We start from the raw sequence: 17066 nt of genomic DNA, 5'->3' as shown, positions 1-17066 counted from the left end.
TACTGAAAAGAAATTCAGGCTACTCCAAGAAGGAAGAAAAATAGATACTGGGCAGCCATATAACAGGTATTCATTATAGGTACTTCCAGAGTCTATTTCCTATTTACTCAAAGAAATTTAAGACTTTAGGTAACCTCAAAATTCACATATTTTCTGCATGTTACCTAACACCTTTTCAGAAAATAAAAAGGTAAAATAATGTGAAATGATTTAATTTCTATAAGTAATCTTATAATCAAAGAGACCTTGCTACAAAAGTGAAACTTTATCTAGAGGATTTTATATTCAGTAAAGTGTTCACATTCAAGAGCAAATTCTCATTCTGATGACTCATGAAGTCACTTGTGATATTCCTTCTTTAGTGTGGTGTTTATATAAAAACAAGAGTCTCTAAAATTGCCATGGCAAAAACACATATTGAAGCTTGATAGCCTTCTTTTCGCAAAGCATGGTTCCCATCGTTGTCTTGGATCACACTGTACCTTATGTTCATTCTCTGGTACAGAGCTCCAGCAGCTTTTTTTTTTCTTTTTCTCTTGCCCTGCATCTTAATCTTCAAGCATCCTCCTACAATCATGTTCCGGTTTTCCCTTTGTCAGCCTCTGCCACTTCCACTCCCTCCTAGACTCCTAGTACCTTTTTCATGCTAAAGTTCTTTCTTTACCTTTATCTGCTGAAATCCAGGAAAGAGCCTGTAGTGAAATGAAGACTTGCAGTTTTCCCCACCTGCTTAGTTGCTTGCAATCTGTCTTCAGCTGCTACAATTTGAATCTGCCTCAAGTTATCAGTGGCATTAATCTTCATCCTACCAAAATATTTACATGGTTGATAACCCCTTTTTCTTTGATCCTCTTATCTGATTGGTCTTCCTCTGTCACTCCTAAGACGTAGCCATGTCTTTCTGTTCTATTAATTTCTCTCACTGCTCTTTTATGCATCAAATAAACAGGTTTAGTAAGGCTCTGAAAGTCCTCATCTTTCTGGTATCAATCTTTCAACTTCCTCTTCCATTTCTTTTTTTTTTTTTTTTTTTTATTTTTGGCTGTGTTGGGTCTTCGGTTCGTGCGAGGGCTTTCTCTAGTTGCGGCAAGCGGGGGCCACTCTTCATCGCGGTGCGCGGGCCTTTCACTATCGCGGCCCCTCCTTTTGCGGGGCACAGGCTCCAGACGCGCAGGCTCAGTAGTTGTGGCTCACGGGCCTAGCTGCTCCGTGGCATGTGGGATCTTCCCAGACCAGGGCTCGAACCCGTGTCCCCTGCATTAGCAGGCAGATTCTCAACCACTGCGCCACCAGGGAAGCCCCCTCTTCCATTTCTTGTTCCATTACTACATTGACTATTCACTGCTCAAGACATGTCATCTGTGCTTTTTTCCAAGGTTCCCTTGGAAATATCTTCCTTCAAGGCTCAGCTTAAATATTTTCCCTCCATGAACCCTGCTCTTTTTTCCTCCAAACTTGAACTACCTCCAACTCCGTTAACCAGGTCCATGCTCTATCACCAGCTCTTGACCGAATATTTTTTTTAAAGGAATTCCTTTATTTTTATTATTTTTATTATTTATTTATTTTTAGCTGTGTTGGGTCTTCGTTTCTGTGCAAAGGCTTTCTCTAGTTGCGGCAAGCGGGGGCCACTCTTCATCGCGGTGCGTGGGCCTCTCACTATCGCGGCCTCTCTTGTTGCGGAGCACAGGCTCCAGACGCGCAGGTTCAGTAGTTGTGGCTCACGGGCCTAGTTGCTCCGCGGCATGTGGGATCTTCCCAGACCAGGGCTCGAACCCGTGTCCCCTGCATTGGCAGGCAGATTCTCAACCACTGCGCCACCAGGGAAGCCCTCTTGACCGAATATTTGCAAAAGCTCTCTAGCTAGTATCCCTGCTTCTTGCCTGTCTTCTACTTGTTTCTCCATACTACCACTAGAACTGTCTCATACAATCTTAACCCCTCATCATGGCCTATAAGATCTGGCTCCTGCTAATGTCTATTGGCCCAGGAACTGTGCTAAGAACTTTACTTGAATTAATCCATTTAATCCTATGAGCTACATACAGTTTAAAAATTTTACATCTTTATTGGAGTAAAATTGCTTTACAATGTTGCTTTAGTTTCTGCTGTATAACAAAGTGAATCAGCTATATGTATACATATATCCCAATATCCCCTCCCTCCCCTCCCTATCCCACCCCTCTAGGTGGTCACAAAGCACTGAGCTGATCTCCCTGTGCTATGCAGCTGCTTCCCACTAGCTATCTATTTTACATTTGGTAGTGTATATATGTCCATGCCACTCTCTCACTTCGTCCCAGCTTACCCTTCCCCCTCCCTGTGTCCTCAAGTCCATTCTCTGGGTCTGCATCTTTACTCCTGTCCTGCCCCTAGGTTCATCAGAACCATTTTTTTTTTTTTAAGATTCCATATATATGTGTTAGCATATGGTATTTGTTTTTCTCTTTCTGACTTACTTCACTCTGTATGACAGACTCTAGGTCCATCCACCTCACTACAAATAACTCAATTTCATTTCCTTTTATGGCGAGTAATATTCCATTGTATATATGTGCCACATCTTCTTTATCCATTCATCTGTCGATGGACACTTAGGTTGCTTCCATGTCCTGGCTATTGTAAATAGTGCTGCAGTGAACATTGTGATACATGTCTCTTTTTGAATTATGGTTTTCTCAGGGTATATGCCCAGTAGTGGGATTGCTGGGTCAAATGATAGTTCTATTTTTAGTTTTTTAAGGAACCTCCATACTGTTCTCCATAGTGGCTGTATCAATTTACATTCCCACCAACAGTGCAAGAGGGTTCCCTTTTCTCCACACCCTGTCCAACATTTACTGTTTGTAGATTTTTTGATGATGGCCATTCTGACCGGTGTGAGGTGATACCTCATTGTGGTTTCAATTGCATTTCTCTAGTGATTAGTGATGTTGAGCATTCTTTCATGTGTTTGCTGACCATCTGTATGTCTTCTTTGGTGAAATGTCTATTTAGGTCTTCCACCCATTTTTGGATTGGGTTGTTTGTTTTTTGATCTTGAGCTGCATGAGCTGCTTATATATTTTGGAGATTAATCCTTTGTCAATTGCTTCATTGGCAAATATTTTCTCCCATTCTAAGGGTTGTCTTTTCATCTTGTTTATGGTTTCCTTTGCTGTGCAAAAGCTTTTCATTAGGTCCCATTTGTTTATTTTTGTTTTTATTTCCATTTCTCTAGGAGGTGGGTCAAAAAGGATCTTGCTGTGATTTATGTCATAGAGTGCTCTGCCTATGTTTTCCTCTAAGAGTTCTATAGTGTCTGGCCTTAAATTTAGGTCTTTAATCCATTTTGAGTTTATTTTTGTGTATGGTGTTAGGAAGTGTTCTAATTTAATTCTTTAACATGCAGCTGTCCAGTTTTCCCAACACCACTTATTGAAGAGGCTGTCTTTTGTCCATTGTATATTCTTGTCTCCTTTGTCAAAGATAAGGTGACCATAGGTGCGTGGGTTTATCTCTGGGCTTTCTATCCTGTACCATTGATCTATATTTGTGTTTTTGTGCCAGTACCATACTGTCTTGATTACTGTAGTTTTGTAGTATAGTCTGAAGTCAGGACGCCTGATTCCTCCAGCTCCGTTTTTCTTTCTCAAGATTGCTTTAGCTAATCGGGGTCATTTGTGTTTCCATACTAGCTCCCTTCAGGCTGTCTTCACATAGCCAACCTCAGTCCTCTCCCTGGGGTCTGACCTCTGAAGCCCGAGCCTCAGCTCCCAGCCCCCACCCACCCCAGCAGGTGAGCAGACAAGTGTCTCAGGCTGGTGAGTGCTGGTTGGCACCAATCCTCTGTGTGGGAATCTCTCCACTCTGCCCTCTGCACCCCTGTTGCTGAGCTCTCCTCTGTGGCTCTGAAGCTCCCCACCCCCCCCATCCCCACCAGTGAGGGGGCTTCCTAGTGTGTGGTAACTTTTCCTCCTTCACAGTTCCCTCCCAGAGGTGCAGGACCCATCCCTATTCCTTTGTCTCTTTTTCTTTTTCTTTTTTCTTTTGCTCTACCTGGGTACCTGGGGATTTTCTTCCCTTTTGAGAAGTCTGAGGTCTTCTGCCAGCGTTCAGTAGGTGTTGTAGGAGTTGTTCCACATGTAGGTGTATTTTTGATGTATTTGTGGGGAGGAAGGTGATCTCTACGTCTTACTCTTCTGCCATCTTGAAGGCCTCCCGAGCTACATACTTTTAATATCCTCACTTGCAGTAGATACTGTTGACCACCCACCCAGATCCCTTTTACAGGACTGGTGCACCCACAGCCCAGCTGCTGCAGGTGTTGGCTAATAGATCACACCTCCATCTTACCTGGAGGATTGCCCTTGACTGAGGAGAGGCACCCAGCCAGCCCTCCAACTCCTCCTTCCCACACCACAGGTAGTCAAGGACTGCCTGATATGGGAACATAATAGCCTAGCCCCTCAACTCTGGGCAGGACAACCTCTGTGGTCCATCCATACTGCAGAGTGCCCTGCTGGGTCAGGCTGAGGCTGAACTTCTGAAAACTCTTTTTCCCCTGCCAAATGCTGTTTTCTTTACTCCCTTATAGATTTCTTCTAAGGGCACTCCCTCAATAAATACTTGCCCAAGAATTCCCATCTCAGGCATGGCTCCAGAGGAACTGATTTTACAGATGACGAAACTTGAGACAGAGAAGGGTAAAGTGATTTGCCTAAGGTCAAACAGAAAATGGGAAAGCTGAAGTTTGAAGCCAGACAGTCTGGCTCCCAGGCTGCGCTCTTCCCCACCAGTGTAATGACTACTTCTCCAACCTCCTTTCTGGCCAAATTAATTCCCGCCTCAGGGCCTTTGTACTCCTTATTCTGCCTAGAAAGTGTTTGTGAAATTAAATTCATATTTTATAGTTAGACAAGAAAAACTTACATATAAAAATTTTGTCTTTGGCCTCCTGTCTCCCTGCTACTGTGCATCGTGTATCTGCATCATGCATCAGCCAAAAGTCCCGCATCGGCAGAAATACCTGCTCAACCATAAAGACATCATTCTCCTAGCATCAACAAGACAACTCCTTCAAAGATAGTATTCCTTCTTGATCTTGTAAGGGGCCATGATGATGCTTAGATCTGGATTGTGTAAACTGTCAATAATGCATCACTTAATGTACAGCCCTCTGTCGCAAAAAACTTAACGTAACTGTGCCTTGACTTAACAAATGGGTGGAACAGTACTCAGAGCTTTCTGAGATGCTCTTCCTGGGTTATAATCCTCAAACTTGGCTTGAATAAAATTTTCCATTTCTTCCTTAAAAGATTGACTGATTTAATTTTTGTCGACATATACTTGGCATAGTCGGCAGGATATCAGACACCTGACAGAGGACACATGGAGTCTACCCAGAACCAGCACTGGGTACCAGCATGGGCCCATTGGGCCCCACTGGTTTCTCGGTACTCCTCAGGTGTTTTGATGAGTTCTTCTGATATTCGTATCTCATTTTTTAGGTGATGATGGATCCTCAAAATTTTATTTGGGCTGGTTTTCACTTAAGACTTGGAATCTTAAGGGGCACCGGTGCATTTCCTAGGCAGGGCTTACAGGGTCTGGGCAAGAGGTCCAGGGAAGCATAGGTGGCTGGGTTTTTGTTAAATTTGGCTTAAATTTTAAAGAATGAGTTGATACATGGTCCGAACAAAACTTCTACTACTGAAATGAGAGACTGAATTATTCACCTTGGAAGAATAAAGGGACATATTGCTCCTTCTGGCCACAAGGCAGTCATATAGGGGAACCCCACTATGACCATAAAGTACATAAAGTAAGTACTGCTCAACCACAGGGCATAACAGAGGCTGATAACCTAGCCCCCCAACCACCCATGACGGTTTTAGGCCATCATAGGGAGAAACGAAGCCACATAAAAGAAGTCGAACCCATCCAAGGATAACTCCTTGGGGAGCTAGACTCAGAAGCAGCACACATGTGATCCACCACACTGTCCTCAGAAAGTTGTTCAGATCATATGTCATATCTGAATTAGGCTACGAAATTAATACTGGGAAATTGTGCCCGTGCAAACAGCCACCTGTGGGAATACCAGCTGGGTTTACATATGCTTGCAAGTACTCAGTTGGGAACTAAAGGAAATCGGGCCCTGAAATGGCCAAATTGGGGTCCTTTTGACACTCCAAAATGATTTTGAGTGTGAAGTTAAAGCCGGCAGTCTTTTGGATCTGTGCCTGCAAGGTTTACTGGAAACAACAGTGGTAATATTTTTCTAAAATTAGATTAGCAGGGGAAAATATTTGTAGGGCTAGCTCCATGGATCCTTTGGAGAAACATCCAAGTTGTTAAAATTTTAGAGAGCTCTTATCTATCTTAAGCTATTTGTACCTATTTTAACTGGTATGTAGATGCCCCAAAAGATTTCAAAATTCCAAAATAGCCTCATTGAAAGATTTGTTGAAGGCTAATGAAAGTAATGATATAAAAGGTACCTAAAACTTTAACTACTGTTTCCCTCTATCCTTCTTTGAGTACTCATTCTAGTAATCTTCTGAATTGCCTTTCTACTCTGAAGACACTACTAAATGGTTACCTTTAGAAATGGGACCACATGAGGCTGTAGGCAAGCCTCTTCATGTCAAAGGCCAAACTGAGGGTCATAGTTAAACCCAGGGAGGATCCTCAAAAGTGTTTGTAAGTGGATTCCCAAAATGGGAGGCCACCAATCTGACTAAACTGACCATAACTGATATTTGGAGCCTGATAGGACTTGTTTTCGGGGGAGGGGCACTTCTCCCCTAAGCTAAATGAGGGAAAGTAAAATATTCTAACATAGATGAATGGGTGTGTCAGTCCTTTGATATCATTGAGGTGGCCACCCAATTCTTTGAGGAAAAAAAACTGTCCTTATTTTACAAGTCTAGTCTTTACAGGACCAGAGGTGTGGATCCAGAAATAATCCAAAGCCTACCAATCCTTTTACCACTCCCCAAACCTCCCCTACTTATCATAAGAGGCTTGTAAGTATTGAGGGAAAAAAATTGTTTTCTGGCCTTATGGGAACAAAGTCATCCTAGGAGGAACTTGCCTTTCTCCTCCTATGCCTTTGAGATGCAAATGTTTTACCTGTCTTTTCCAGGAACGCTTATCTGTGCTGTTTTTAAAATGCAAATTCCAGGAAAGGGGGTAGGTAATTTGGAACTTGTCAAGGACAAATAGAAATCTTAAGTGTCTTTTCCATAAATATTAGTAAAAAGTGTTTAGCCATAGACAGGTGACTTTGATTTGTTCCATCTGCCAGAAACCCAATGTGAATCCAACCTCTTTTGTAACTCATCGATTTTATATTGTTGTACCTGATTCATGACTGAAATTTTGGAATGGGAACTGAGGTCTCTGTGTGTGTTTGTATGTAGCTATATGTGTGTTGTAGATGTGTGTTGCAGATGTGTGGTATTGCCAAAATTAATTTGTAAAAGAGCTCTACTTAATTGGCTTAAAGGAAATTAAGTGTTTACAAAAATACTTGGAAATATAAAAGAAACTGGCCAGAATGAACTTCATGTGATCTGGAAAATATTCAGTATTGAATTAATATCTGGTATTAAAGTTAGCCTAAGCTTGTTGGTTTGATTAATATGGACACGTCTTTGGAAAAGATGTTGCAGGAAAGAGTGGGGCACGAAAGGATGGTCATGTCCCAGGTCTCGGGCGAGTGCCTGGAACGGCCACCAAGTGTCGGTTCTTGGCTTCGCGCAGGAAAGAATTCAAGAGCGAGCCATGGTAAAGTGAAAGGTTTATTCAGGGAGGTACACACTCCATAGACACAGTGTGGGCCATCTCAGAAGGCAAGAGGCAATGGGAGACACACACTCCACAGACAGTGTGGGCATTCTTGGAAGGTGAGAGGCCCCAGGGTATAGGGCTGTCAGTTTTTATAGGGGTGGGTAATTTCATAGGCTAATGAATGGGAGGAGTATTCCAGCTATTTTGGGGAAGGGGTGGGGACTTCCACGAATTGGGCCACTGCCCACTTTTTTGACCTTTTATGGTTGGCCTTGGAACTGTCATGGCACCTGCGGATGTGTCATTTAGCGTGCTGATGTGTTACAATGAGTGTATACTGAGGCTCAAGTCGACTTGTCTGCCATCTTGGACCTAGTTGGTTCTAACCAGTTTATGATGCGTCCTTGGGCTACGTCATTCTTTTAAAGGTTGTGCCCTGCCCCTTTCCGGTCTGAGTCATCAATATTAAATATAATACTTTTACTGTACCTAGGTTTACTAGAAATCAAGTAAGACCTTATTACTGTTAAAAGTTTGTCAGCAAGAAAAATAATGGTATGAAAACTTTTAAGTAAATAAAATAGAGGTAAATGAGATAAGAGCTTTAGGTAAACTCTTTAGGAATAACTGTTTTGGGAATGTCTACTTTAAGGATAATATCTCCAGATTTTGGTAACCTGAAACAAAACTAAGTTAAACTACGAGAATTTCTTCACTATCTGGGTCATTACAAGTAGGATAAAATACTAGAACATTAATTGATTGCTGGGCAGGCCTAAGTTTACCTACTTTTGTCTTATGAGAAACTGAAGATGTTTATTAGATACATGTCTTGTATCACATTGAGGAAAGAAATTCTATAAGACGGTGTATGTTTCTAGAGGTTATAAAATACGTTCATAATTGTCAATCAGGAAATGCTGGTATGACAGTTTATAATTACTTGCTTCTTGGTTTTTGCTAGAGATTAAGATTCTAAGGTTAAGAATTATATGGGAAACATTTCAGTATGCAAGGAAAGTAGGATGTGTGTTTTCAGCAAAAAAAGAGGAATGAAAATGCATTTTGTTAAAAAAGGTCATTTTGTCCTAGAGCTGGTTGTTTCTAAATGGATACATAAAGTTGTCAAATGTTTGTGGAAAGGGAACACTGAGATTTTGTACATGATCAGGATTGGCTTAGATAAGATTGACCTTAATTAAGAAAGTGAATTTTAAAAGTAAAGTGGTACAAAACCTGAATTTGGTTCTCTAAAAGGACAAAGTTTTCTTAAAATATTGAACTGTTTTTGATAATAGATTGTGAGTTTCTTTGTGTTTAAGTGATCTGTATTTGCCAGTGAGATCTTTTATTGTCACTTTAGTTAAGTGAATGGGTATTGTTTCACAGTGACCTGTGATTCTATTTGACCAAGTGTTGTAAAACTTCTTGATATTTTTGACAAACATCCCAAAGATAAAATCCTAAATGAAGCTCATTTGACCTCTAGCTAATTTTGAAGTTTTACAAAGGGTCCCTAGAATACCTCAAAATATTTGTTTTCCCTCCATCTCAGAGAGAGGACTATTAAACTAATTAGGCTTATTTGGTATGTTAAAGTACATGGGAAGCATTGTCAAATAAGTGGTGATAAAACTTCTTAGATTGTATCCTATGGGTAAATGTTACCAACATACATATTCTAGAAATTATATGGAACTCTTAAAATTCTGGTAGGTCCTGGTAAATTATATCCGTCATGATTTTAGTAATTATCTTAAATTGTTGTGTGTCACAGCCGTAACCAAGTTTTCCAATTGCATTATAATCAGGTCTTTAACCTTGATTTTTTTAAGTCTTTTGACATTTATAGGCAGTTATCATTGTACTCTTTTTGCAAAATGCTTCATCTTCAAGAAGATCCACAGAAAGTACTTTTTGACAAGAACAGATTTCTGATAATTTTCACATCATACTGCTGAACTGGGTAAGAAATTAGAATTCTAATAAACTGGATGGCTTCATGTAACTGTTACCAAAAGATTAAGATCAAGGACTAGTCACATAGGAGTGGGTGAACAGACTATGGTTATAATTTTTGGTTTTTGTCTGAAATATTACTGGGTTTTAATCTGTTTTCCAGATATAAGGAAACCTTTAAAATATACCTCTGTAAGTAGAACTGAAACCTTATCTTTTCTCTCTACCAGATGCCTCCAGAATTTGGAAACTCTTAGGTTCCCAGCAGCTTTATCAGGCATATAAGGAAGGCCACCTCCTAAAAGGTACAGGAACCTCACAGTATTTGGGGGACCTCGAGAAGAGAGGAATTTGCCTAAATCCATCACCCAAATCTACAGATATCACAGTTTGAATCTATGACATACCTTTGGTATGGGTTTACTAGCCCTGAGGTTTTTAAAGTTCAATCTGAGATTCTTTATGAAAAGTTCCAGGACAGCCAATTTAAAAGTCTATGTGGTCAATTACCCAGACTTATTTTGCAAACAAATAAGTCTTAATTTGGCTATATTTGGTAGAAATGAGGGTACTTTTAGAGAGAAATTGTTTCAGTGAATACAGAATTCTAGTTTTGTTAATTGATGTCTGTATTTACTGGCGAAGACTCACTTCCCAGATAACTCCTTGTTTAGTCATTAAAAAGACACTGTTTCTGAAGTTTATCACAGTAATCTAACTTTGGAAGAAGATCAAGATGCATCATGACCTGCAACCAGGTTACGAATACTGGAAAAGACATCAGATAAAGGACTCTTTTTGGCCACTTCGGAAGGGACCTTATCAGACCTCTACAACTGAATGAACTGCAACTCCAATTTCTGACACCTGACTTAGACTAAGACCAGCACTACCAGATCAGGATGAGAATATTACATGAGAAGTAGACAGCTGACCCAAGATGCCAGAGCAGGTCTGTATACTGATTACTTTGACAATTGCTCACACTTTTGCTAATGAACCAAATGTATTTCTTGGGCTCAATCACATGCAAGTTTCAAAAAAATCAATCCAATTGCTGGGTTTGTGGCCAATTACCAGTACTCCCAGGTTGCCTTGGTGGATTTCTCCTCTCCAAAGCTCTAATTGGATGGTCCTTAGAAATTTTATTTCAAATGAAACTCTAGCACCATGCAAGCTGACATTGCCACCAATATCACTAAGAGATACCCTCTTACCTGGCCAATTAATGGCGCATGTTCTGAACCTGGCCATAATACTCCTTTTTTATTAGATGTTGAATACTGGGTAGCTCCTAACAGGACCCATTGGATTCACTGAACAAGTTTATGACCTTGGCTCTCCCCAGGTTGGTTAAGAAGATAAAAAACTGGTTTCCCTTGGGCTCAAGGTCACCTATGGCTACCGTGGAAACAGCCCCTGTCAATCTGTAATGTGAGTACTCTGGTTACTATCAGTTTTCCAAATGGCATTACCATTTAGCCATGATATTTGTTTACTCATCTTATGACCCATGAAGTGTCAGATTTCTGCTCTGAACAAACCCTCTTCCCAGTTTAGGGGAAATACTAGGAAAATTGTTTTGTTCAGGAGGATTTTGGCTTAAATCTTTGCTAATGATGTTGCTACTACTACCAATTTAGTTTGTGGAACTTATAAGTTGATACTTCCCTGCCTTTCACGCTGTGTCACCTACTCATACTAAGATAATGTCTAAATGACTTGAAATTATAGATCACATCTGTAGTTCTATGTAAAATAAAGGACATACCCCACACATGAGGAAAATTGGCTTAAGTCTTACTGGACAACTTAGAATTGAATGTTAGTCCTTGCCAAACATCCTGCTAGTACAACTCCCCCAAAAGGAGAGAATCAGGCCATTAAGACCTGGCATCAAGGGCCAGGCAAGCAGCCACTCTGGTTTTGAGGGACCAAATATTTGATCACCTAACAACACTTTCTACTGAAAGATTATTTCACACTTCCCCCCACCCCGCCATTGATCATTAAAGTTCATATTTTACGGCAAGACAAGAAAAACTTAAACTTTTCTCTGCCCTTTGGTGACCTCTATCCCCACTACTATGCATTGTGTATCTGCATTATGCATCGGCCAAACCTTCCCCATTGGCAGAAATACCTGCTCAACCATAAACAGCAACACTCTCCTAGCATCAAAAAGACAACTCCTTAAAAGATAGTATTCCTTCTTGATCTTGTAAGGGGCCACGATGATGCTTAGACTTGGATTGTGTAAACTGTCAATAACACGTCATCTAAATGTATAGCCTTCTGTCTCAACAAACTTCTATAACTGTGCCTTTACTTCACTTCTCAGAGCTTTCTGAGATGCTCTTCCTGGGTTGTACTATTCAAATTTGGCTTGAATAACAGTTTCCATTTCTTAGGTTGACTGATTTTGTCGACATCTCATCGTGGCTTGCTTCCTCACTCATGTCAAAATGTTTCAAATATTACCTCCTCAGAGACCTTTCCTGACCCCAACTGTCCTACCTAGCATAGCGACACTATTCCCAACAACTCAGTTTTACTTCTAGCATTTAATATTTGAAATTATATTATGCATATTTATGTTTTGTCACTCACACTAAAATGAAAATTCCCTGAGGGCAGGAATGTCTCGTAGCTCATTCACCGCTATATCCTCGATGCTTGGTAACATGCATGGCACAGCGCAGGAAGGAGTGCTGTAACTGTTGATCGAGTGGAATGAATTCTCTTCTCAGAACTCTTGCAGGGCTTGTAGAGATCTTCTTGCATGTTCTTAATCCAGAACTGTAGTTATTTAATGCTTATTCATCCCACAAGCCTGTATGCTCTCAGAGGACAGGAATTATGGCTTATTAATTTAGGGGTACACAGGAGGCATTCAAATCATGGCACTACCTCTAAAACTCCAAATATCAACTGTAACTTGTCTTTCCATACAGGAACTACTATCAGGATTTCATATGAATAATAGTATTATTCAGAAGGAGGAAAATACATCACATTTAATTTATAATGCATTCCTCTGCATGTAACGAGATACAGTAAATACAATTAAGTACTTATCTTTATTTTTAAAATAAAGCCATTTTCAAAATATAAAAAATAGACCTTTTTTCAAAGAACCATTTAAATATGGCTTTGAGAGCCACAGTATTTTATTTATAACAAATAGATGGTACTGCAAAAAGCATTCATAGATGTTTACGTAAATAAAAATGTTAGTATCATTCTGGCACCCTTTTGGGGCAGGCCTTTATATTTATAGAAAAATTACTGTAACTCAAAAGTAAAATCAATAATGGCCTTTAGTGTAATTTGTATTTAAACCTGAATTTGAGCAACCAATGTAGATTGGTCACTTATTTGGGATCTGGACCCATATATCTGAAATCTGAAGTAGAAAGTTAAAGCTTCTCATTTCCATACAGTTTGTCAACAAATGTGCCCCAGTCATTCTAGTATCTATATAAGGTGATCTATTAGCAACACCAGTAAGTGACTTATAGACAAATATGCTAAGTAAGGGCTGACACAGCTGGATCCTAGTTCAGATTTTATAAACAGACACTAAGTATCTATGCCGAAAACTAATGTGATCCAGGATTACATTTTAAATTATGAAAGAGCTTCTGGGAAAAAAATGTGATGGAATGACAACAGATGTCAGGTACTTCTCAAATTAAGAGAAGTACATAACTGCATTCCAAATGAAGTAAAACAAAAGCACATTTACAGTGGATTTTTTTCCCCACCAAACTTTCCCATTTCAAAAATGGTCAGGATTTGGGCAACATCTTTCCCAGCAAACTCTTGAAACAGCAATGACATCTTTTAAGAAGCCATTTTTTTGCTATTGCACAGAGGCTGATTTTAAAGCCAATACAGACAAACGAGTTCAGAAAAAGGAGCAGTATTCAAATCCATTCAGCAAATGCTGCAAATCAGCTTCTGCCTGGACAATGAAACGGAGAAAATCTGTGAAACTCTCCATTTGGTGTCAGTTTTACTGTTGTGTTGCTGGCAACCATTTCAGGTAGAGGAAGCCAAGTCCCATATGTATGGGGAAAGCAAAAGCAGAAAAACATTGTGAAGGCTTAGCCGTTCTGTGACTTCTAATTATGAGCCATGTTGCTGTGCAGTATTCTTCTGAGTTTCATGTCTCAAATACAAAGGAGCACATGGCTGCCTTGGGCAGATGCACTGGAATTATCTTCTTTTAGTTTACTTTTTCTTTTCTCTAAGGCCAAGTAAAAAATGTGAGACATTTTCATATACCACAAAGGTAATACAGCAGGCTGGAGTCACTCTAATCAAATTGGGGGCAATTCCTTTGTAAAATCCACCGATGCCTTCTTTCCTTTAGAGAGAAAAAAAAAAGTATATATATATATATATATACATATATACTTAATTTCCTACAGAGCTAGCCTGAAGATATAATCATAACCATCTTTCAAATGCCTTTAAATGTATGAACATGTAGGAGTATTAGCTGATCTAATGTAGGCATTAAACATCTCATAACTAATAAAAATGCTAGACAACACTAAATATAGCACACAAAAATAAAACTTTATTTTCTTAATGCCTAGAATTGGAATAAAGCCTTGAAACTTTTCACTTACGTTCTCAATATGTATATTTACTAAAGTGAACTGAATTTAAACGTTTAAATACTCTGTTCTGGCCTTTTAGAATTAAAAAGAAATGTTGGGATGTATACCTATAACAATTTAACCATTCCCACACTGAAGACATGCATCTCTTCCATACATGGAAACAAGTGTTTGCAAAAGTTCTGCTACCAGTAGCAGATGTGGGGCCTTTTTTTTCTTTTCTTTTTTTTAAATTGGAGTATAATTGCTTTACAATGTTATGTTAGTTTCTGCTATACAATGAAGTGAATCAGCTATATGCATACATATACCCCTCCCTCTTGGACCTCCCACCCCCCCATCCTACCCATCTACGTCACCACAGAGCAAGGAGCTGACCTCCGTGAGCTATACAGCAGGTTCCCATTAGCTAGCTATTTTACACATGGTAGTGTATTTATGTCAAACCTAATTTCCCAATTCATTCCATCCTCCCCTTCCCCCCCACCATGTCCACACGTCTGTTCTCTACATCTGTGTCTCTAGTCCTGCCCTGGAAATAGGTTCATCTATGATTCCACATGCATGCATTAACATATGATATTTGTTTTTCTCTGACTTACTTCACTCCGTATGACAGACTCTAGGTCCATCCACATCTCTACAAATGACCCAATTTTGTTCCTTTTTATGGCTGAGTAATATTCCATAGTATATATGTACCACATCTTCTTTATCCATTCATCTGTCCATGGACATTTAGGTTGTTTCCATGAGCTGGCTACTTACAAATAGTGCTACAATGAACATTGGGTTACATGTGCCTTTTTGCATTGTGGTTTTCTCAGGGTATATGCCCAGTAGTAGAACTGCTGGGTCATAGAGTAGTTCTATTTTTAGTTTTTTAAGGAGCCTCCATACTTTTCTTCACAGTGGCTGTATCAATTCACATTCCCACCAACAGTGCAAGAGGGTTCCCTTTTCTCCACAACCTCTCCAGCATTTATTGTTTGTAGATTTTTTGATGATGGCTATTCTGACTGGTGTGAGGTGATACCTCACTGTAGTTTTGATTTGCATTTCTCTAATAATTAGTGATGTTGAGCAGTTTTTCATGTGCCTGTTGCATCTGTATGTCTTCTTTGGTGAAATGTCTATTTAGGTCTTCTGCCCATTTTTTGATTGGGTTTTTTGTTTTTTTGATATTGAGCTGCATGAGCTGTTTGTATATTTTGGAGACTAATCCTCTGTCAGTTGTTTCGTTTGCAAATATTTTCTCCCATTCTGAGGGTTGTCTTTTTGTCTTGTTTATGGTTTCCTTTGCTGTGCAAAAGTTTTAAGTTTCATTAGGTCCCATTTGCTTATTTTGTTTCTATTTTCATTACTCTAGGTGGTGGGTCATAAAAGATCTTGCTGTGATTTATGTCAAAGAGTGTTTTTCCTATGTCTTCCTCTAAGAGTTTTATAATGTCTGGTCTTACATTTAGGTCTTTAATCCATTTTGAGTTTATTTTTGTGTATGGTGTTAGGGAGTGTTCTAATTTCATTCTTTTACATGTAGCTGTCCAGTTTTCCCAGCACCACTTATTGAAGAGGCTTTCTTTTCTTCATTGTATATTCTTGCCTCCTTTGTCATAGATTAGGTGACCATAGGTGCGTGGGTTTATCTCTGGGCTTTCTATCCTGTTCCATTGATCTATATTTCTGTTTTTGTGCCAGTCCCATACTGTCTTGATTACTGTAGCTTTGTAGTATAGTCTGAAGTCAGGACACCTGATTCCTCCAGCTCCGTTTTTCTTTCTCAAGATTGCTTTGGCTATTAGGGGTCTTTTGTGTTTCTATACAAAGTGTAAAACTTTTTGTTCTAATTCTATGAAAAATGCCATTGGTAGTTTGATAGGGATTGCACTGAATCTGTAGATTGCTTTGGGTAGTATAGTCATTTTCACAATGTTGATTCTTCCAATCCAAGAACATGGTATATCTCTCCATCTGTTTGTATCATCTTTGATTTCTTTCATTAGTGTCTTTTTCTTTTTTCTAAAGACTGTTTGGAATTTATTCTCTTAAATAAGAATAGTAACATTTGTTAAAAAAAATTAAAAGTACAACACCTTAGTTTCACAGTAACGGAAAAAAAAAAGTTACACAATTAAATAAAAACTCACAAAGAAACACACCAAAACTCACAACAGCACAGGTTAAAAACAAAGGCAAACGCAAGGCTTCATGGCAGGAAGCCTGGAGGTGGACAGGCGCACCGTTCCTGGCACAGCTCTGGCCTCTGTACCATGCCTGGGGACCCGCCTGCCCCCCTCCACCCCAAGCTTAACGGACCAGGAAAAGTGGGGTGCAGAATCCCTTAATTCACTGGTCAGGCCTTCAAGGCCATGCTGAGGCCCCTTTCTGGAGAGACTAAGGATTCCACTGTCCTACAGACATACTAAACACCAAGAGACAGCAGGGAGCTGTGGTAACAGAGCTGGGGTGGGGGGAGGGGGCAAACACAGGCCTGAAAGCAAAGCGGTCCCCTGGGGTTCCTAAGCAAGAGCCCTGCTCCCCTGGTTTGTCTAAGTCACCTTTCTGGGGTTGGGAGTGTGCACTGCTCACTTTCTGAGACACTTGCCCCTGTGGTCCCCACCTCCCCCAGGGTGCCTGGCTACTCTGCTCTCTCCAAACCCCGACCGGAACACTAAGCCAGGTCAGTGGCACGGTCCCCAA

General features: G+C 40.0%; 1 protein-coding gene and 1 long non-coding RNA gene across 3 annotated transcripts in view; one reads left to right on the top strand and one right to left on the bottom strand.

Moving 5' to 3' along the window:
- The first annotated feature begins 1138 nt into the window (after positions 1 to 1138).
- On the top strand, positions 1139 to 13582 carry LOC130705523 (uncharacterized). Of its 2 annotated transcripts, XR_009005799.1 has the most exons (4): positions 1139 to 9742; positions 9966 to 10040; positions 10436 to 10687; positions 11084 to 13582. It is a non-coding gene; the product is annotated as an uncharacterized LOC130705523 (long non-coding RNA). The 2 variants fall into 2 exon arrangements; XR_009005798.1 differs by having other exon boundaries at positions 1139 to 10040.
- Positions 12872 to 17066, bottom strand: part of SLC25A32 (solute carrier family 25 member 32) — a 56644-nt gene continuing 52449 nt past the window's right edge. Inside the window, exon 7 of the mRNA XM_007173384.2 lies at positions 12872 to 14107. Coding sequence (XP_007173446.2) covers positions 13972 to 14107 — 136 coding nt within the window. The 3' untranslated portion in view covers positions 12872 to 13971. The remainder of the gene's footprint in view (positions 14108 to 17066) is intronic.

The sequence above is a fragment of the Balaenoptera acutorostrata genome, chromosome 17, assembly GCF_949987535.1.
Source record: "Balaenoptera acutorostrata chromosome 17, mBalAcu1.1, whole genome shotgun sequence".
Taxonomy (NCBI): Eukaryota; Metazoa; Chordata; class Mammalia; order Artiodactyla; family Balaenopteridae; genus Balaenoptera; species Balaenoptera acutorostrata.
The sequence above is the reverse complement of the archived record's forward strand: the minus strand, read 5'-3'. Positions and strand labels throughout refer to the sequence as shown.